Source organism: Cupressus sempervirens, chromosome 9, assembly GCF_028749045.1.
Source record: "Cupressus sempervirens isolate cs-2001-9-10 chromosome 9, ASM2874904v1, whole genome shotgun sequence".
Classification (NCBI taxonomy): Eukaryota; Viridiplantae; Streptophyta; class Pinopsida; order Cupressales; family Cupressaceae; genus Cupressus; species Cupressus sempervirens.
In genome coordinates, this window is record NC_143126.1 from 192,760,586 (window position 1) to 192,784,875 (window position 24,290).

Here is a 24,290-nt window from a genome sequence, read left to right on the forward strand (position 1 = left end):
GCAACTTTCCTCTTTGCATTTGCTTCACCATTAGTTGACTTCCTACAAAATTTGGGTCGAAAGCTTGAGGGGCTTGAATAACTGGCAATGCACCAAGATTCATCAAAGAATCGATATACACAGCCATAGTCATTACCATGCCCTTAAGTTCCTTTTTCTCTCTATTATCCTTCTCAGATTGAGTGAGCATGTGGTCGGCAAAGAATTTGAAAAAGTGATTACCAGTGCTTCTATTAATGGTCCCTAATTCAACTGAGGTAACTTTGAAATCCTCATTATCAATCTCCCCGAACTCTGTTTTCTGCTTGTATGTGGCTATTTCAGCAGTTATCTTCCCAGTCACTGGGTCTTTGGTTAAGTGGGTATCCGTTTTCAACTTCTTGACCTTTGAACCCCGTGCAGCATATTTAGTCACAATGTCCTTCATAGGTGATGTAACAGGTTGCAGGCTTCTTTTCTTGTTGATTGTATTAGATAACCAAGCAGGGATAGCAGGACCTTCAGAAATTGCCTGAGAATCTCTAGTGGGAGTCATAAACCTTGGTTGATCCACCTTAGGAGCCTCGATGAATTGTACATCACCATTAGCACCATTCGAGAAATGGAGACCATCAGTTGAATCCTGCCCCTGAGTTGACATCTTCTCTGTTTGAACCTTGTATTGCTTAAGGGCCTTGGATTTAGCTTGAGATCTAGTTCTAGGAGCTGTATTTTGTGCGTGGATGGGCATCCTCTTCTGTTTACCTTGAGCCAACTCACTACCTGCAATAGGAGACGAAAGTGGGATGTCAGCAAATGATGGTTCAGAAAAAGAAACCACCCCTGAAGAGGGTTCATGGACAACTTTCTTGTTTTGCTTCTTTAGCCAGTCGTCTGTGTAAGTAAATATAAATCTAGCTCTTAGATTTATATCCTTTTCTTCATCCTGGTTCCAATCTACTACTAGTGACTTCGATTCATGGGATTCTTCCCAACATGGTTCGACCATATCTGAGCCATCTTCAATCACCCCCTCTATTTTGAACTTCAACCTTAGGGAATCGATTTGCTGTAATGTTAACCTTGAATGATCTCTCCTCGAAACCTCCTCCTCATCTTTACAATCTTGCCATAGATCTTCTAACTGTGGAGTTGCTGATGGGTGGCCTACAAGCCCACGAATTTGAATTGCATATCTTTTACTATCAAAATTTCTTCTACTATGATAAGAACCAAAACTGAATCCAAGCAAATTGTTTCCAATAACAAAGGCGTTAATCATACTATTACAAACCAGAGAACCCAACTTAATCGGGAAGGCTGTCTCCCAATCCTCCTATGGTAAATTATCCTTAACAACAAAGAATAGTTGCCTGCAAATCTCAGCTAAAACAAAGCAATCCAAAGCATATCGCGGGAGTTTTACAGGTTCCTCTTCGAATCCACCTATTCTCAAGTAAGTGAACCTAGGAAACAGTATGAAATAACTTCCGTATTGTTGAATCAACCTTTGAGCTTCGGAAGACAACCTAGGCATTGGTTCTTTCTTCAAGGCTGTATGCACATTTTCAACTAACACATCATGAACCTTCCTAAAGTTCTCCAGTGCTTTATCTTTTTGCAGCAAAGGGCAATATTGGTACACCGTTATTTCTTCATTCCAGACTCCGTGAGGAAGAGGGGTAAGGTCACAAACACAAGTAATGCAATAAGTCAAGTAGGAAGCCATATAGAAATTTTCATTAGACTCTTTGGCATGCTTAAGTTGTGTCCTTAGTGAACTAGAGATAATCTCTGCCCAGTCCATCCATTGTTCTCCCTTCAAAATGATTTCTATATATCTGTACATCCATTCTTCAAAGAGAAAAACATCAGCAGAACCTTTCACTCTATGCAATAACACCACAAGGTTGTGAATATGAGGTTTAAGGTGATCTTTAGTGATAACTTTGGGTAACCTAGAACCTCCACCATACATGGTCTTAGTCCATTTCCTAGCCAGGGTATTGCGGAATTGGTTTGGAGTTTCTTGATATTCAGCCTGGGCTTGAACAGAGGAGAATGCGGCAAAAGTGCCCTCTGACAGACACAATACAGAGGCAATAGTTTCTCTCAAAATTGAGCTCACTATTTCACCATCTTTGCTTACAATACATTTGCTCCTAACATAATAATGGTCAATACACATTTGGAGCAACTCAGGACTCAGAAGAGATGGGGGAAAAGCCGCAACTTCAATTAGTCCACTAGTTAAAACTTCCATGCACCCTTTCGATTTATCAGTATATTCAAGGAAATTTGGTTGCAAATTCTCCAACTTAACGCCCTCTAAGTTCGTATCACTTATGACGGGTCTTTTACACTCCAAACTTGAAACATTGCCAAAGAAATGTAAAATAGACTTCATCCTTAATCAAAATAACAAGGCATCAAACTGATTTTCTATGTTTCTCACCTGTGATTTGCCGAAAAACAACAATTTTCCCTTCCTTAACAGTTTCTTCTCCAAACTTTCAACTCTTCGCACGATAAACAAAAAAAGAAAGTTGAGCTCATTTTAAGAAGGAAAAGCACTTATGTGCAGAAGTACAGGCCCATTATAAGGCATCAATGACAAATCACTCCTTGATAAAGTTCGCACATTCGAAAGCCTTGTGACATAACCATTTCATTTAATAATTCCCATTTTCGACTATATCAATAATGATTAGCTTTATTGCAACATCCAATCCCTTTTCCGATCGAAGATTTTCCACTTTTCCTCATAATGATTTTTGCATTGGGAATAAAAATGTCCTTTAAATCATCACTTTCTGACATAACCATCAATGCCTTGCGAAATGACGGCACATCGTACACCATAATCCAATTTCACCAAGACGCCTCTACCGTTGAACGACTTTGAACTACTTTGAACCGAGGTTCAAAGTGGTTCAAGGTTCAAAGTGGTTCAAAGTGATTTAGAAGAACACCCTGCCGGATTGGCGCACATTTCCTACAAGAAAACTCATTAGTGTAAAACCTTTGGTTGAACTATGAACTACTTTGAACCGGAGTTCAAAGTGGTTCAAAAGAAGGGACCGCGACAGGAAGCATTCGAGTTATGTATAACACTTCGAATGATGATGAATACGTGAAGCGATGAAGGAAAGACTTCAAGAATCTAAGGAAAAAGTTTTAAAGTATGGCGACTCATTGGGTAAATAACAATTGGTAAGGTTGGAGATGTCGCTGCCTTAATATCAATGTTGGCAAGGGAGACAAACCCAAAGGAGGCATGGAGGAGCGACCTCAAACCCGGTGACATTTTAAGACAAAGAAAACATATACTCAAACGATTCTTTGACTGATTTAATTTTGCAGGAATATCATCCTCTCATTTATCAACGTTTTAAGCCAAGTTTGATTTTGAGGGGGTTAACCCCACAGGACAAGGAAGTAGTGAGCGATTTGATTTTGCAATACCATATTCATGATGTGCTGGCGGAGATTAACACGTCGATAGTGGTGCATCAAGAGAATGCACATGTGGATTCGGTGCAGTTGGTAGTGAGTTTCCTTGAGAGGACACAAATATTCGATCACTTTGTCAAAAGTTGCAGTGATGTAGATGGTGACGATCATGTGGGCTGTGTGAGAGAGGTGAGTCTCATTCTAGACATCCCTACGATGATCAATGCTCAACACTTGGAGCTTTTGGACAAGGGGCAACATGTTAAAAGTTTTTGAATTCTTGGGAGTGAGCAGTGGAACAGGAATTATCATTCTAGGATGAAGCTAAACTAGTTTGTGGAGGATAGGAGTAGTAAGGCTTGGGTACTGTTGTGAGCCCAAATCATGTTGTTGTAGACCATCTTCTTTCTGGTTTCGGTTCCAAATAAAGAAGAATTTTGAGTTTTGTTGAGGAGATCGATCTGTGTGGTGAAAGGTATTATACACAGTATCTAGGAGAAGATGTTTTTAATTCTAATATAATTTGGAGAAGGCTCATTAGGATTGTGCTGGAATAATGTCTGGCATGACTAAGATCTTCTCATGGCCTCATTCTTCTTTGACATTCGAAATAGGAAGCAGGGGATGCTATTGTGCATGGTTGTGTCGATTGGATTTCACATGAGAAATTGTTGGGATATGAAGCCCAATGGTCACATCACCTTTCATTTCCCTTCGTCTCGTTGTATCCAAAAAGCAAGTTGTATAAATGACTGTATACAGTCATGTATTGTATCAGATATTGATTGATTAATACAAGTAATTCCCTGTTGGAGTGTGAGTGTAGGCAAGTTTTGCCAAACCGCGATAAATACCTGTGTTGTGTATTTTATCTTCTTTGATTCCATTTCTTTGCTTGTTTTATATTTACACACACATGGTGGGAGTTGAAGGAAATGCAATAGTGGTTTAGTCAGGTGTTAGAGATGTCAATCTGCTAAGTATGTACCACTCAACGTGGAACCTAGGCTTTGAAATACATGCTAAGTTATAACCATTGTTGTCAAGAAATTATGTGTTCGAAAACAGCTATACTGAGGAAGGACATTCTATAATCCCATATAGGTTCAATATTAATAAGACTGGCAATAGAGAGACAGTTGAATGGAGTTTGGAAAACCATTGGGAGTCGCAGGATCTATTTAAGCATTTCTAGGCATTGTCTTTCAGACCAACAAAAAAGAAGACTCAAATAAGACTAGCTTATATTGTGTTGTAATAGTGGGAGAATTGTTTTTGTATGTTGTAACACTATACGAGAGCCAAAGATAACAGTCCTCTACAAACATTTGTGGTTACATTTCATGAGTATTGTTGTCTCTGGTAAGGAATGACATTGTTTTCAATGAATTTGCGAAAACAATTCATTTGTACCTTCATCGCAAATTGTTTGGCAAGATCCTTGGAATGGAAGGAGTGAAATAGGGAAAACTCAAAAGATTCTGATATTCGAAATGGAAAAAATAACAGTTTAGCCAAAGTGCTTTATGAAATAGGTAGCAAGCTTGGGTTAGAATTTATGAACAAGAAATATGTTCTCGGCAAATTGATCTAATTGGAAGGATGCTTGACTATGGTAGAGCAATCACCCCTGATTTATTGGAGACTACTCTTGTTCCTCCAGTGACAGAGTAGGGTCATTACAAGTGGCTAGAGCATTCAAAGGGTGAGGTATGGCTTCTGGTTACTTCATGTTTGATGGAGGTCATATGAGTTTTAGCACCACAAGAACCCTATGAAGAAGACATAATGAGGAAGATAGTTCATCTTATTGTTGATAGTTTTCAAAATCTTGGGGACATCGGTAGTCAACATTTCCCTAGAAAAGCTTCCATACTAAAATCATTTGCAGAAACCAGGTTGTGCAATCTACTACTTGACTTGGGATTGTATGATTTCATTCATATCATGTTTCAGCATTTCTTGTGCACAATTGGGGAAGGGCACCATGTAGATATTTTTACGGCTATGAAAGCCATTATGGTTATGACCATAAACGAGAGATACTCATTTACAACCTCTTATGCATAGGTTGTTAGCAATCTCAAGGCAAGAGCGAGATGCTTCAAAAATTTCTCACAAGGTACTCAAATGATGTGAGCCAAAATTTTAGAAACACAGACAACAACAAGCTAAAGAAGAATTAAAAGCAATAGGATTACAGGTTTCAAGATTTCCAACAATGAGCAAAAACAAAATGAGAAAAGAGCAGCTTTATTTCACATGCCAACATACTTGGACCACATTTGTGATAAAAACAAGGAAGAAGAGTCAACTCAAGAAGTACAAGTTAGTATTGAAGGAGCCGAAGACTCGTTGGTTCAGGTTCAACATTATGATGCTCAAGCTTGCAAGGTGAGGGAATCAGATATGACCAATGGTAAGGGATATGCAAGTCTCTTATTTGGAGACTTGGAGGTTAATATTAACAAACATTATGGTGATCATAAGGATGAAAATGAGTCTAGTACTCAAGAACTAGAGCAAGATGATGTTGCTATAGGGGCCAATTTGAAGGACCAATCAGAAATCCCATTTCTAGATGATGATTTTGGAGCATACAATTTGGAGGATAAGCTGAAGTATCTAGTGATATGGTCATTGCATCCTTAGTGCATTTTGACACACCCATAAAAACATTGAAAAAATCTTGTGGGAAGTTTATAGTGTTGAAAATGTGAAGGGAACAATGAATGGAATCAATAGTGCATATCTCCACTCTTAAAAGGGCATTGGAAAGAAATAAATCAGATTACTTGAAGTTGCTCAAAGACAAGGATATCGCTATCAAACATGCAGAAGATAAAGAGGAGGTAGATGAGCTTTGTTTTCAATTGAGTATGACCCACTACTCCTTATACCAAGCTGAAAATCAGATCTCTATGACAACTACTCCAATGGAAGATGGTCTTAAGTCTAAATCCAAGGAAATCATACAAATGGTAGGAGGGATTCATACCCTTGGTGAGACTGAGGATGAAAATAGTCTTTCCATGTCACCTTGTCCAAATGAGACACATTGTGGCAAAGAAGACCTTAAATATCAACAAGCAGTCAACTACAAGAATTCTGATTCTTATATCAGCAGTTATACACCTTCACATTTATCACATGGTTAAAGATGAGCCAAATATGATAATGATCATTTCATTGATGGAGATGTTGATTTGAGTGATGAGACTTATGGTGATGCTAGAATTTCGGAATTGTTCTCAATGGATATAGATTTATCACCAAGTCCTTATGATATGACAGCTATCTATTTGTTAATTGGTGATTTTATCTTTATGCCTACTTTAGTTATCACTTGTTGTCCTGCTTGGTCTACCATTATGTTTCCACATTTGACTCGGTCAACAGGAGTCATGGACTTGAATGGGTATCCATAGAGACAGGATCATGTGTTAGATAATGCACTTGACAGAGATTTCTTCTCTAGACTGGAGAACGAAACTCTCAACATCACACTTAATGCTAGCATATCTCATTGCAGCAATATTTGGCAGCCTATTGGGCTGATTGTCATTCATCTTGGGAAACTATTGGGTGGATCACTCAATCTGATGGTTATTACAGGAAGATGGTACAATGATACACATCTATTTCTACTCCTAGGATCAGATGGATAGACTTGTTTGGGACCTAGGTGTTGATAGGATAAGAACTCTTCTTTTCAAGGAGCAAAATGTGTGGGTTCACAGCTTGAGGCAGGGAACAATTGGGTTCAAAGTAGCACAGCAGGCAGAAGCTGCAATATCTCTTAGGTTAATATCGGATCCAGGGATCTTATTGATAAATCAGCCATATTCTTATTTTTGGTACCACATCATGACATGTCCTGACTTCAAAGTTACTAGTATGAGCCATAGAGATACTAGCAGATGGTTATGGGATCCTAGTATTGCTTTGTGGACTCATGATTGCTTGAGGGCAAGCAATCTCAAGGAAAGAGGGTTGCAATGTCCTCTTTCTGGGACATTAAAGAAATAATAGGCCAAGTTTGCGGACTCATGATTGCTTGAGGGCAAGCAATCTCAAGGAGAGAGGGTTGTAATGTCCTCTTTCTGGGACATTAAAGAATTAATAGGCCAACCCAAAGATATGTTAAAATTCACTTATGGAGGACTTAATGCAGAAAATTAAAGTCAATTTAATATTATAAAAGGGGTTAATAAGTGACGAATTGGCAAAAGGAGGATAGGAATAGGCAAGTTGAAGAGTCACGGGTTGGGTCCTAAAAGAAGAATGAGGAGTTCATTTTGGGTAGGCTTGGATATTAATTTCGATCTTGATTTTCTCATGGAGAAATTTGTAACGTGTTCAACTTCACGCTCAAAACCTAATGACAAACCTTCAAAGTCTTTTCACCGGATTGGAAGCCAACCCGATTCGACATTGGCGGTGAATTCAAATCAAAGTTCACTTTTGGAGTTACAATTTATTTTCTGACTATTGGTGTTGTTTCTAAGATTTGATTTTCTATGCATGTTATTGTATTCAGTTTATAATGCAATAACAAATTCTTAAGTATTTTATATGAAACTCGTTGGTTATTTGCTAGCTATTATTGCATAAATTCTTTGTTATATTTTCTAAAAAAGATTGTGAGAAAATTTGGGGAAAAATATCGAGTGGGATATTATATGCAGTGATGATGATGGGTTTTGCAACTTCCTCTAACTCAATGATGCGCTTAAAACCCCTGTCCAATGCTCTACCCATTGTAATGCCAACAACTTATTGTGTTTAGTCAGTATCTCTTGTATATGTGGAGGATAATCTTTCTTTTATTGCTCAACTATTGTAGGCATCAAGAGTACTCTATTTCCCACTCTACCTACTCATGTTGAATCATCCTCTCCCTCCTCAAGGACACTATGGAAATGGTGCCCTCATTTGTACCCTTCAATATGCTCTTCCTCCCATCTACCTCAAACCTCATCTCCATGGTGCATACATTGAGGTAAAGCTCATAAATCATGTGAAGCCATGTCATCCCTAGGATGATATCCATCTTGGCCAAACTCACAACATAATAATCCTCCTAATTCTCATAATCATTCAACATTAAGAGGAGGTTGAGAGTCCTCCTAGTGGATGTTAGAATAAAAGCATCTGCAACCCTCGCTTTGAATCTTGGAAACTCCCTGTTGGAATCTCACACCTAGCCACGAGTCCCTCATCAACAAAATTATGTGTATCTTGTTGCCATACGAGGACTCCCCTCTCATCCTAAATGGTTCCTCTTTTTGAATGCTAGAAAGGTGTGCTATGTAGATATTGTGGTATGTACAAGTGGTCATCCTAGGTCACTTGTAGATAACATCATAGCTAAGCTATCTACATGGTGGATGAATGTCTTGATGAGTGCCAAGCTCCATCCATCACAAGATCATTTCTAATTTATATGAAAATGCAAATAATATACAAAGACAAGGTGTATTCTTTTCTCCTTGCCTATTTATTTTCATTTCAAAACTATTGGGATATCACAATCTCCTCTCCTTTAAAAATGCTTGCCAACAATCATTTGACCTTTTTGATCCTACTGGTAGCTTCTTGTAATTGAGGCATGTTCAAAACATTCCACCTTTCTTTGTTATTATCTCAATCCTTAGCAAGTGGTGTTTCTTTGTTTTGAAGAAGAGGATCTCCTTAAATCTAGAGAAGGTTATGCCTTGGCTCGTAATGTTAGTGTCTGTTCCTTAGTGAGTAAGAAGGTAGCGAAACTTCACTAAATAAATCTTTTTCAGCTCGTAACCCAAATAAGGTTTATTTCTTCCCTTAATCCTTGAATGGTTGATATCCTATTTGAAAGACCCAATGTGGTGGTATGTAGTGATCATCCTAGGTCACTTGTAGATATCATCACAGATAAGGTGTCCACATGGTGAATGGATGCCTTGGTGAGTGCCAAGCTCCATCTATCACAAGATTATTTCTAATCTATATGAAATGCAGATTATATACAAAGACAATGTATGTTTTTTTCTCCTTGCCTAATTATTTACATTTCAAAAATATTGAGATATCACAAAAATCAATCTTCAAAGCAGTATGATGATGACTAGACCAACTGAACTAATTGCCATGAACAATTCCACAAGATAGATCTTGTAATCTCCAAGAACTTTGGAGATCTCCCTTATTGACCAATTATCCTTCAAGATAAGTCAAAAGCTAGGTCAATTACTCACAAATCATTTTATGTAAAATGGGGACATTATGGTCCAAATTTCCAACCTAAACCATATTGAAAGCCACAATGAGATTACATAAAAGAAAACCCAAACACCAAGAAACTAACAAAAGAATATCTAGAGAGGTAGGCAAAAGAGATATTAGCGTAGTATGTACTAAGGGCCTACAAGAGGAGTGCAAACATAGCAAATCAATGCTCATCGATAAGAAGGAAAGGCTGGTATATCTGGAAAAGGAGGCGGATGCTAAGAAGCTGCAAAAGGCACACAAGCGTGAGGGAGGTAGAGTGTGATGCCCACCCGTAGTTTGTTTTTCTATTATGATTGCCAAACTCTTCTAGGCCTATTCCATCTATGTGTTAGTTTCAGAGATATTTGATTGACTATTATATGGCATTATTTCATGACTTGGATTACATATATATCAGTGATGATTACTTAGTTGATTATATTTCACAAGTTATATTTGATGATTATGATTACTTGCATATTAATGATACTTAAGTTATTCTTAGTTAGTAAATACCATTGCTCTCACGATCATGTCACATGATAGTCTCTAAATGATAATTATTTTATATTCGTGAAGATGAGTTGTTATGTTTGAATATGCGATGATTTGTACACAAGATTTGTTATGGTACTTACCCCATACTCGCATGTGTATGGTGTGCGTGTTTGTTTTAGTTTTCTGTCTGACTTGGTTAAGGGAAGGAGTCGTAGTCACTTGCTAGTCAGGATCTAAACGATGTACCACTCCCTGTCATTATCTGTTTAGCTTTAGATATATATGAATATGTACATGTTTGTCTTTTATGCCGGTTGCAGGTACCAAGCATGAACTTCCTTGAATTGCCAGGATGAGCATGCCCTATCGCAATAACTTAATAGGAAGAATGGGGAAATAATGATAAGATCCGATCCAAGCCATGGCGTAAATTCTTGTCCAAAGGACTCGTATCTAACTGTCTACCCTTTTTAACACGCGAGCCTTTCTTCGCGTATGTTGCTTGACTTTTGCTTTGGTCAGTTTTCCTTACGATTTTGCTTAGTAAATGGTTTAGTTGCGATGTTTGGTATATTTGAATAATTAAATGTTATTTGATTAAAAAGGGAAAAATATTAAAATAAGATGATATTTAATTCTTTGGGATTATTTGAATATATGGCTAATTTAAAATATTTAAATTAAAGTTCTAATTTAGAAAATTAAATTAAAAATATTTTAAATATTAAATATTGTTTTATCACGAATATTGAATTAATACTGATTAAAATTGGAGTTGCATTAAAAAATGAACTTTAATTATGTTTATTGATTAAAAGATTTTTGGGATATTTTCTCAAGGGAGACAATATATTCTCCAATTTGCAAAAACTTCTGCTCCTATTTTGGAGTCAAAATTGTAAATTCGAAAACTATGCTCGATGTAAATATAAGGGACGATGCTAGGTTTTCTTACTGGTTCTTTCCTAACTAACCTTTTTTTAAGCAAAATATTAATATAATATAGTGGCTTGCCACTTTTACCTAGGAAAAAAAAATACTGCTTTTAATTGCATTAAATAATGTGGAAAAAATAAAATAAAAGAATATATTTAATTAAAAAGTGAGTTAAGAGTGCATGAAAGGATTAACTAATTAAAGTGATTATTATTTTATGGCTTTTTAGAAAATAGAGTTGAAAACCCTAGTTAGGGTTATAATGCTTATCAGAGGATTTGTAGATCATTATTGCACACGGGCTTTGGGGAGCAAATCTTCAAAAATTTGAGCAAAAGAATTTTTGGAAGCTTGGAAGAGTTTTGGATTAGCAAGGGTTTCACCAGATTTCTCATATTGTTACCATCAACGTAAGGTAGGGTTTGAAATCTGTAGTAGTATTTTTCATTTGAAAAGGTCTATCTGCTTTGTGCTTGATGAGTTGCAATTTCATTGTCATTTTATTGTATTGGTTGAAAGGAAAATTACAATTTTTGAACTTGTGATTGAAAAACCCACAGATGAAAAACGTATATGTATATGTATATGTATATGTACAGATTTAATTACAGACTGGTTGTATTTGTTTTCTTTATAAAAAATTGACCCGCTAGATGTATTTGCCCTATCAAACTATTTTTTACTTTACTTGGCAAATATATATATATATATATATATAAGGAATTAAATATATCGACTTAAATATGATGACTTTATTGACTTATAACTTTTGATTTTGTCTATGAATAAGATTTTGAATAGATTTAAATATTTAGTCATAGGGGCATCATTTGATTTTGAAATCATGTATAACACGATGGTTTAAAAACATTCTATTGGTCAAACTAAAATTTTGAAAAAATATGATTTTAACCATGTGATTGGATACCTATACTTTTCCTTATGTTTTAATTGATGTCTTATAATGTTCTTTTGTGATGTCCTTCCTGTGAGTTGTTTAGAGTGGCCAACTAGGACATACACTAGAGGCTTTATGTGATTTCTTTTATAATGTTTATTTGTTTGGATGTTAAGACGAGCTTTGTGATTTAAATTGAAAATTGTCTTTATGAGATTTACTTGGTTGAGCATGCATGTTTACTTGGGGGTCAAGAACCAACTTATTTTTGGGTTGCCTGTTAAGGAATCGAGTTTGATCATTATAGTTGTTGTGGTATGGGACACAATTGTGGTTTATGTGCTTATGGGGGTTGTCTAGGTACATGTCTTTGGGAGTGGCTTGCAAGAGGGGTTTGAGACCCAAAGTGGTCAATACTAAGGTAACCTATTGTAAGTTATATAACAAGTGATAACAGAGTAATTAAAATATCATGTCTAGCCCTTTCTAGATACAATTAAAAAGATTAGTTAGAGATGTGCCTCGCCCATGCCTTGAGTGCTTATATAGGCTAAGGATGGGTATGGGATGATACCTAGCGAGAGGTATGACTAGTTTCTCCCCATCTTCATGATGAGGGTATTCTGGTTCGGCATGGGCCACACTGAGGGTCCGAGGTCCAAAGTGACTAGTCCAGGATAACTCAAAGCTTGAGGGTTCGGGGTCTCAAGAGAGACCAATCCAAGGTAGCTAAAGTAGTTTGACTATGTAATGACACTCCCTAGTATGTAGCCTGGGTCTCCTCCATAGATTTTGTATTTGCCTCTGCTGGTGTATTTATTGTTAGTGTATTTAATGTTGATAATTTATTTTCATTAATAGTTGGTGTTTGGTTGGTTATTATACTTTTGACATGTGGTTTTCGACTTGAAGTGGAGATGTTTCATTGATGATATCTCTTGTATTTGATACTTGTTTCATACTTGGTATCTGCTTTGTTGAATTGGTATGAGGTGTCGGATTGATTGATCGTCTTTTTAATTTTCGTTATCTTTCATTTATGAATAGTTTGTGTTATCTTTGAGGTAGAATTGGCCATCAAGATTCCTTCCTTATGATTGTTTTATGGTTTGATTATCGGTATGCGGATCGTTCATTATCTTTCCTACACGATGGGAGTGGGAACCTAACTAGGTGACCAAGCGGTCAAGAGTTTGTGACTTCTTACCATTTGGGTCCCCCTCAAATTTGGCAGATGTTGGATGTATTGTTGATGCAGATGTACCATTATCATTCTTATCCTTATCTTGGAGACTTTCTATTCAATTGATGTATATATGTTACCATGTATCTTGTATTTTGATGTATATATGTTACATCTAGTGTCAAAGCGAGTTTCAACACTGGGAAGTCTGGACATATTGTGTGTCATCGATTAAACAATTAGTTAAACTTGCAACAAGACTAAACAACAAACTTTTATCAATAGAAAAATTAAGCAGCACAGTTGAACAACAAATTGGAAACAGTAGAACTTTGGAGCATGACACTTGGAAACTCATAACACTTATATTTCAGATTCTTTCTTTATGTCTATGCATTGTACCCTTATGTTTTTGATGGATTCTAGGATGTCATCCTTTTGTCTAGGTGTTGTAGGAGAGATTGGTACTAGGTCTAAATATATTTTAGTAATTGTTAAAAAGATGGATGTTAGATCAATCTGGTTTTCAATTTATTCCTAAATGAGAATCATATTGCTCTTAGTGACTGGAAGTGTATAGTTGTTTGTATTAGTTACTTGAACAACCTTTTTGTATGGCATTGTGGATAGTATGTTTTGATCTTTAGTTACCCTAGTTGTAGTAGCATGCTTCCAGGAGAAAGCCAAGAAGAGTTTCCTAAAGGAGGGGAAAATGGGCCTCAATTTCGAGAAGTTGGGTGTTACATCCCAAATTTTTGCCCTAATTTTAAATTGGACTTAGCTGTTGATTTAACGAATCAATATCATGTGAAGTATAGCCGTTGTATCAATTTATTTCTTCTTGATCATGTGAAGTGAGTTAGTTAATTATAGTCGTATCTTTCCTGATCAAGTGAAGTGAGTTAGTTAATTATAGTCGTATCAATTTATTTTTCCGGATCATGTGAAAGTGAGTTAATTATAGCTGTTGTATCAATTTATTTCTTCTTGATCATGTGAAATGAGTTAGTTGAAATATATATATATGTTGTAATAACTGATAATGAGATATTTTCATGAATATGTGAAATGAGTTAGTTATTCTGACGTTGATGAAATCTCTAACAGTCACTAGATGATTTTTGAATTAACAATTAATAAATCTTAAATTGATGTCTTGGCGAGAATGTTGTTTTGAATGATTACAGGAAGAAGACTAAAGAGAGGGGAAGCATTGCTAAATGGGATCATCAGAAGGGGATGGTTGAATAGTCCAATCATCTGAATCAACAGGTTTGACCTAAACCCACTCTGGCAAGGATATTAGATTTGATAACATGTTGCATTATGGAACCGCATGAGCTATTAAAAGAACAATATAATAATCAATTAAAATTTTTAAACTATAAATCATACCTTTGAAGAAATTATTAATGAATTCATTATTTGATTATTATTATCCATACTTTAATACGAACATATGTACATAAAAATAAGGTGACACCAATAAATTATAAGCTATAATTTAATGATGCCACTTTACCAATACGTACACATGAACGTATTTAAAATAAACAATAATAATAAAATAATAAAATCAAACTTTCCAACTTCTTATTCTTTTCCTCACTATTCCTTCTTTTTTTTTAAATTCAAATTGTTTTTGCATTCAAAAAGTCTCTTTGTAACTGATGGCAGCCGAAGAGCCAAACACAATCTTTTTTATAGAGTCTCTCGATCGAGTTTTAGGATATCTTTTACCTTTCATCCTTCTTAGCCATCGGACTGGTTGTGAATTCTAAGAGTAGAAAGACTATAACAAATCCAATTGAAACCATTATTATACGTCTATTCCCATACAACCTTCACACACCTGCAGTTTACCAAGCAAGGAGCCAAGCTCACTTCTTCCGGCTAGAAACAATCCACAAAGGCAGTCACGTAAGAAACTCCCGAGTCTGCTTCCCATTTTTTTTATGTAATCTTTCTATTTGCCAGGTCTGTCGTGGATTAAAAAGAGCATAAAGACCAAGTTCTGTAGCTGTCAACCATGAATGTAATCTTCCTTGTTAATACATCAGTTGGGTATTCTATGAATGATAAATCCCTTGTTTTGATATCAATACATTACTGACCGAACTCATGGGAATGATAAACATATTATCATCTATGGTCTCTATCATTTATATATGTCATTGATGTTATCAAATCAAGATTGTGTATCAATCATGCATATCTTAGCTCAGGATTTATTGCATTCAGAAATGAAAATGATATCATGACACCGAGGAATTCACCAAGCAATGATGTCATTATTGGTGTAGAGGTGTAAATCAATGCTGTGAATATAAACTCGCGAGCACCTAGGAATCACCAGCATGATAGCCTGAAAATGGTGAGGAGGTGTAAAGAGTCTGCACAAATAAGAATGGAATCAAATCAAGTAAATAAAATACTAAAAATATAATAGCTCATGCACGTTCCAATTATGCAAAATGTTGTCAAGTCGAGTGGTGGAGATCGGGTTTGTAGACCCAACTTGAAATCCTTAGCCAGGGTAGAGATTAGGCAAATATGCCAAACATGTGATCTTTGTTGATTGTCCAGATGCTTCAGTTATTTTGAAGAATAACCATTGGGACTTCAACCCACCTGATTACTCTGATGGATGGGCTTATGAACATCCCAAGCCCAATCTCGAGGTAGGGAGGGTCATTCTATTAATTTAGAATATGTGGAGATAAGTAATGGTCCGTGGTTGGGAGGTTAAGCCTATGTCAAATTAGGCAAATATGCCAAACATGTGATCTTTGTTGATTGTCCAGATGCTTCAGTTATTTTGGAGAATAACCATTGGGACTTCAACCCACCTAATTACTCTAATGGTTGGGCTTATGAACATCCCAAGCCCAATCTCGAGGTAGGGAGGGTCGTTCTATTAATTTAGAATGTGTGGGGATAAGTAATGGTTCGTGGTTGGGAGGTTAAGCCTATGTCAATGCTTCTCCTCTCACTAATGCCGAGGCTTGGACAACGAGTTAAAGAAATTCTTTCATTTATACTATATGTTTCTTTCACTTTTAACCCCTGAATGAATAGATGGTTATTTTCGTTTCAAGATAGAGAAAACATCTACTTTATGTTAATAAGCTTTTCAATTGATATAATTAGTCGTTACTTTTCTTTCAGTTGAATATTTAGAAGTAGTTAAAATGTTAGCAATACTTAAATATCTCTTTTGTTTTTCGTAAATATGTAAGATAGATTGAAAAGATTTTCTTTCAGTTATAATCAGATGATATAAATCAATGTCATGTGAAATGAATTCAGTTGTGAAATTAGTTAATTTGAGATTGTATAATTTGGTTAAGAAATTTTGTATGTTACAGCGGGGGGGCGGCTAGGGGACGGCGGCAAGTGGCGGATGGGGTAGGTAAAGGAGTTGTATAGTATACGTATAGAACTTGAAATGCTAGTTATGAAACAATGCTATAGCAAAACATACCAAATTAGATAATCGAATATAACAAAATTGCAACATGAACTAGAACCATCGAACATTCAACATAGTGACATATTACATACCCAATAGTAACATTCAAAAATCAAAATTTAAATTGAAATTCAAGTACTCATTCCAGTGGCGGCATGGTTGCAGAATGGTGGAGGCGGTGGCACTATAGGAACATCTCGAGGACGGGTATTACGAGGTTTGGAAGGGGGGTGCGAGTCACCGTGTTACACTACATATATATCAATGATGATTACTTAATTGATTATTTTTTACGAGTTATATTTGATGCTTATGATTACTTGGGTATTAATGATGCTTTAATTATTCTTGGTTAGTAAATGTGATTGCTCTCACGATTATGTCATATGATAGGTCTCTAAATGATAATTATTTATATTCATGATGATGAGTTGATATGTTTGAATATGCGATGATTTGTACACGAGATTTATTATGATACTTACCCCATACTTGCATGTGTATGGTATGCATGTCTATTTTAGTTTTACGTCTAATGTGGTTAAGGGAGTCGTAGTCACCTGCTAGTCGGGATCTACATGATGTACCACTCCCTGTCATTTCTTGTTTAGCTTTAGATATACATGCATATGTACATGTCCGTCTTTTATGCAGATACTAGGCATCGACTTCCCTAAATTGTCAAGATGAGTGTGCCCTGTCACAATAACTCAATGGTAAGAATGGAGAGATAATGATCAAATCCAATCCCAACCATAGCCTAAATACTTGTCCAAAGAAGGACCTATATCTAACCGTCTACCGTTTTTAACCCGTGAGTCTTTCTTCACGTATGTAGTTTGACTTTTGCTTTGGTTGGTTTTCATTATGCATTTTATGTGGTTTTGACTTTGTGATTCTGCTTGGTAAATGGTTTAATTGTGATCCTTGGTATATTTGAATAATTAAATGTTATTTGATTAAAAAGAGAAATATATTAAAATAAGATGATATTTAATTCTTTGGCATTATTTGAATGTATATTATATAGCTAATTTAAAATATTTAAATTAATGTTCTAATTTATAAAATTAAATTAAAAAGAATTTAAATATTAAATATTGTTTTATTATGAATATTTAATCAATATTGATTAAAACTAGAGTTGCATTTAAATAATGAACTTTAATATCTTTATTGATTAAAACAATAAATATTACTTTTAAAGTGCTTGCATTAAATCATAAAATGGGGAAAATAAAATAAAAGAATATATTTAATTAAAAAGTGAGTTAGTGTGCATGAAAGGATTAACTAATTAAAGTGATTATTATTTATGGTTTTTTAGAAATTAGAGGTGAAAACCCTAGTTAGGGTTATGATGTTTATTAGAGGGTTTGTAGATCATTATTGCACACGTAGGCTTTGAGGAGCACATTTTTGAGAATTTGACTAAAAGAATTTTCTGAAGCTTGAAATGGGTTTGGATTAGCAAAGGGTTTCATCCATAGTTGGAAAACTCACCAAAAGAAAAAACTCGCCAAGCCCCCCAAAAGTTTAATCGGGAAAAACTTGGCGATTTTTAAAAAAAACTCGAGAAAACTCGGGAACTTAAAAAAACCGCTGAAATTTAATTAAAAATACATTTATTTTGCAAAATTTAATGAGAAGATGCATCTAATAAGTTAATTAAAGAGAATACAAAAGAAACAAGCAGAGTTTAGATATATATAAATGCACAATGCGTACAAAATTGCATTCTCATGCGGAATGCTCATGGCAAGAAGCAAAATAGTAAATAGTTCTTGGCATCAAACAATGCAGCCGAGTTTTTTTTTAAAAATCGCCGAGTTTTTAGTAAAAACTCGCCGAGTAATCGGCGAGTTTTTTCCCAACAGCCGAGTTTTTATTCCTGCGAGTTTTTCTGGGATTTACTCGCCCAGCTTAAATACTCGGCGAGTGTTTAAAACTCACCGAGTAATCTGCGAGTTTTCCATCTATGGTTTCATCAGATTTCTCAGATTGCTAGCATCAACATAAGGTAGGGTTTGAAACCCGTAGTAGTATTTTTCATTTGAAAAGATTTGTCTACTTTGTGTTTGATGAGAGTTGCAATTTGGTTGTCATTTTATTGTATTTATTGAAAGAAAAATGTCCTGTGATTGAAAAGCCCACAAATAAAAATGTAGAGAGACAAGTTGGATCTATTAGAATTTGTTTTTTAAAAAAATATATGTATGTGTACAGATTTCATTACAGATTGGTTGTATTTGTTTTCTCTATTAAAAAAATTGAATGGCTGGGTGTAATTGCCCTATCAGACTATTCTGTAATTTACTGGAAAAAAACAAATATTTTTAAAAAAATTATGTTTTTATTTAAATTGAAAAAAAATTATTAAAAATAAATTTTAAAAAATTGTATATTTTTGGGAGGCGGGGACCCCATCCCTACTGGCTGCCAAAGCAACGGCTAACCAAAGGACAGCGTATGCTGCCAAGGCAGTGTATAACTGCCCTTTGGCAGCGCCTGCAATGGTCGCAGCCCTATAATGGGGATTTATTTTATTTTATTTTTTAAATATTTTTCTTAAAATTTTAATTATTATTAAATGTTAAAATTAGTTTTAGTTTATTATTTTAAAATTGAGTTTTATTTAATATAAATTTGGTAAATTAAAACTTTAGTGAATATAATATAAGTTAAACTTAATTTAGATTATTTTATAATTAGTTTATATTTATTTAAACTATATTTTGTTAAATTTAGGTTAGTATACTTAAATGTTTTAAATTTTAGTTTAGTTTAGTTTTTCAAATGTTGAGGTTAGTTTATAGTAAAAGTAAAACATATTTTAAATTGTAAAATTTTATACTCAAGATTATTATAGTTAAATATTATTATTATTCTAATGAAGTTTGATATTTAAATATATCGATTCAAATATGATGACTTTATTGACTAATAACTTTTGATTTTGTCTGTGAATAAGATTTTGAATAGATTTAAATATTTAGTCATAGGGATATCATTTGATTTTAAAATCATGTATAACACGATGGCTTAAAAACATTCTATTGGTCAAATTGTACTTCTATAAACATATGATTTTAACCATGTGATTGGATGCCTATACTTTCCCTTATGTTTTATTTGAACTCTTATGATGTTCTTTTGTGATGGTCTTCCTATGGGTTGTTTAGATTGGCCAGCTAGGACGTACACCAGAGGCTTTTTGTGATTTCTTTTAGATGAGCTTTGTGATTTAAATTGAAAATTGCATTTATGAGATTTACTTGGTTGAGTGTATATGTTTACTTGGGGTTTGAGAACCAACTTATTTTCAGGTTGCTTGTTAAGGAACCGAGTTTGATCGTTATAGTTGTTGTGGTATGAGGCACAATTGTGGTTTATGTTCTTAGGGGAGGTTGTCCGGATACATGTCTTTGAGAGTGGCTTGCAATAGGGGTCTGGGACTCAAAGTGGTCAGTACCAAGATAATCTATTATAAGTAATATAACAAGTGATAACATAGTAATTAAAATATCTTGCCTAGCCCTTTCCTTGAGCTACATTAAAAAAGATAAGTTAGAGATGTGCCTCGCTCATGCCTTGAGTGCTTGTACAAGCTAAGGATGGGAATGAGAAGATATCTAGTGAGAGGTATGACTAGTTTTTCCTCTTCTTCGTGAGAGGGTATTCTAGTTCCGCATGTGTCATGTTGAGGGTCTGTGGTCCAGAGTGATCAATCCAGGATAACTCAACGCTTGAGGGTCCAAGGATCTAGTGAGAGACCAATCAAGGGTAACTCAATTAGTTTGACCATGTGATGACACTCCCTGGTATGTAGCCTAAGTCTCCTCTATAGATTTTGTATTTGCCTCTGGTGGTGTATTTATTGTCAGTGTATTTAATGTTAATGATTTATTTTCATTAGTGGTTGTTGGTGTTCGGTTGGTTATTGTACTTTTGACATGTGGCTTTTGACTTGAAGTGGATATCTTTCATTGATGATATCTCTTGAATTTGACACTTGTTTTGTACTTGGTATCTGCTTTGTTGAACTAGTATGAGTTGTTGGATTGATTGATCGTCTTTTTAATTTTGGTTATCTTTCCTTTATGAGTAGTTTGTGTTACCTTTAAGGTAGAATTGGCCATCAAGATTCCTTGCTTAGGATTGTTTTATGGTTTGATTCTCTGTATGTTGATCATTCATTATCATCCCTTCACGGTGAGAATGGGAGCCTAACTAGGTGACCACACAGTCGAGAGGTAGTGACTTCTTACCATTTGGGTCCCCCTCAGATTTGACAAATGTTGGATATTCGTTGATGCAAATTTACCATTATCATTCTTATCCTTATCTTGGAGACTTTCTATTCAGTTGATGTATATATGTTACCATATATCTTGTATTTTGATGTACTTGTATCTATTCTCACATACCTTGCAGCATGTGCAGTGGATGTTATTCATTAGATGTATTTCATTGTATCAGTCGTATTTGTGCATTTTCTTATGAGATGATGTATCTATTATTTCTTTATGATCATGAATAGTGTACTTAGATTTAAACTAATCAATATAAACTTCTTAAACATGACGCAACGTGAAGGAACCCTTGAGGAATAAAATTTGTATTGTATTTTCATGTGTGATTGATGTCTATGTGTATATTACTTCCGCATTGTTACATTGATGTTGTTTAAACTTTTAAAAATAGTTCAGCAAACATTGTAACATGTTAGATTTATTTCTCTTGGGTTCAAACCCGCATACCTATGCCAAAGAAGCAAAGACTCACACCCAAAAAGAAAAACATTCATAGAACGCACCAATGGGAGCCTCTCGAAACAATCATACTAGAAAAAAAAAATGGAGTGAATCAAGAGAATTCTTCTACTTAAAAAATTGTATAGGCATCAAACAAATTCCAAGACTATAACTATTGTACAATCTAAAAATCATCTTCACATAATCCAACATTTTTTCCGTAGATGATCATCCACTCTGAACCATAAGATCCATTGGAATATCCATTTTTGCTTGGATACATGCAAAGATAGGATGAGGATTTTTAGCAATTTCCAAAGATTAAAATAAACCACTAACCTCTACACAAGATTCTATCCGAAATTTCCACCAGAGATTTGGCAATTTAACCCAATTTTGGAATATCAAGGTGAAATCATGTCGAGGGTTGAAGGCAAGATACCACAACTTCAGTGAAAGAGTAACTTCCCAAAAAACAAGTATCTCCAAAATAAACATGTTATATTTCAATATTATACGACCAGCACCAAAAAGACATGTAATATCCCCTCCTTCCACTTAGGAATTCAGGGTAGATAATTAGCCTATTTGTTCCCAAAGGCTAATTCAAAAAAATTAGAAGTAAATAATTTAATTTATTAGATCATCTTAAATTAAAGTTGCCAACAACTTTTTTAATTAATTTTTATAAAGTGACTTAAGTTAAAAGGCAGAAATAATATAGAATCATTTTGTGGGGGGCTAAATGTTTGTTATTATTTCAATAAAGGCGAATTTAAAACATAACTTCTGGAAAGTTGCCTTGGAAATTGTAGGGTATTGAAGGAGCTCATTTTCACATCTTGGTCATTTTAATTCTCTCATTTCCAAAGTTAGGACTGTGAGTTCAACTTCAAACCCTAAGACAAAATTGTACAAGTATTTGGCTTCAAAGATGACAGATTTCTTACCAGTCAAATTAATGGTGGATTCACTCACACATTTGAATTTCAATAGAGAAATTGCTGGCTTAGGAAACCTGGGTACGGATTTATTGAAGTCTGGCAGCATATAATTATTTTTGTGGTGTGTGTAAATGGTGAAAGTAGTAGAGAGTATATGTGCAGTTAGTGCAAAGAACAGTGGAACTATGAATAATATTTTAATTTAGCCAAGGCTGCTCAGCCATACTGTTTTTTAGCTCCCAAGGGAGGGTCATGCATCTCAAAAAGGAGGGATGATAATTATCTTGGGGCTTAAGAGCCTTGCTAGTATCCCACCCAGCCTTTATGATTTGTTTTTTTAACTAGCCACTACCTGTCAAAAAAGAATCAAAGAGTTTTGCATACTTCTGTACATTTTATATGGGTTTCCTACCGTGTCAAAGGTGGCTCTACAGTCAAAAGGAGCAAAGGAGATTTCTGATTGGAGAGTTAACTTTGTCCAGGTCAGACTTCAGCAAATAAATATGAGTTTAAATTGAATATATTTGTTAAATGCAATTTCTGAAAATATCATTCTGTATACAGCAATATTCAGGGGTTATAAAAATAATCTGTTGATTATATTATGGCAATAATTTTGTCTGAATGGAGTTATCAGAAATACATGAAGTCAGATAGTTGAGGTTGTGATGACTATTTGTAACATCTCTCAAAACAAGTTGAAACCAAACCTCAAGCAGCTGGAATGCAAACTATTTGACAAAATGTGTGTGCACTGTAACTTGTGAAAATTGATATATTTCAGTTTAAAACATTTGGGCAGTATATTATAAAACCCTAAGCACAGAAATAAATACCGCTATCCTTTAAAAGAAAAGGCTTCCAATGTATGGAATATAAGCATGGATATCAAATAATTCAGACCAAAATTACTTAAACTTGCAAATCAAACACAACTCAGAAAATTAAGATTGTCCCACAACAGATGATCCTACAACCAGGAAGCAAATCTTTTATAGGCATTCTACCAAGCTCAAATCCTTAGCCAAAGGTTCATTCACCATAACCACATCAAAGGGTCAAGAATTGACATTTAAAATAGCTACAACCATCACCGAGACCCCCTTTACCAAGAAAGCACGCTTCGAGGTTGCCGGAATGATCACTGCAAAAATGCCATTCTTGCTAGGAGCAAAACCTAAACACTAGCAAGGAACAGGGCCTGGAATAGGAACAATAGGTATAGAAGCAAGGAAACCCATGACTAACCAAGAAGCCCCAGCAGCCACAAAAAAGATGGTGAGGGTTAAAGTGAGAAGCAGAAGCAAGAAATTTTAGAAAGAACCGGAGCCATCACATCACCAATATTTACTTATCATGTATTTAATATATCTACAATGATAACTGTTGTATTTTATACAAACACATATTAAAATAAGGAATGCAGAAGAAACCGGAGAAAGACAACTTTAAACAAAACCAAACTTCAAACCAGAGTTTACAATTTGAAGTAGATGCCACTAACCTTCGTTTGGGACCATCATCATATATATAGATGTGCGTCGCAATATCCACATCAACCTGGAAATACGGATAAGGTAGAGGAGAAAAGATTTAACATTGATTCGAAAAAAAAAGACAACCATCTCAAGTTTCAAGAAATGAATACCAGATCACATATCAATATTACATCTCATAATAATGTTATATCTTAACTTGCAAAACATAGATGTCATGGCGCAAACGGTTGGAAGCTAAAAGTTGTGTTTTCAGAAGCATTAAACATTTGTGAATATGAAATTATATGTAACTTTTGTCAGTTCAGATGCAAACCTACCTGAGTAATATGTGTTTGATGGTTTAAATCTATATTATGTAAATAGCCAGGCTGGTTTCGCTACCTTCAAACTTCCTCTAAAATCCATTTTCTAAAGGTCGGCATTGC

At 35.0% G+C, this 24,290-nt stretch overlaps 1 protein-coding gene across 1 annotated transcript in view; it reads right to left on the minus strand.

Annotated features, from left to right (window-relative positions):
- LOC149538135 (ACT domain-containing protein ACR11-like) overlaps window positions 1-24,290 on the minus strand; it is a 126,401-nt gene that overhangs the window by 15,420 nt on the left and 86,691 nt on the right. Inside the window, exon 7 of the mRNA XM_089799514.1 lies at window positions 23,871-23,926. Within this exon, the coding sequence (XP_089655640.1) occupies window positions 23,871-23,926 (56 nt within the window). The remainder of the gene's footprint in view (window positions 1-23,870; window positions 23,927-24,290) is intronic.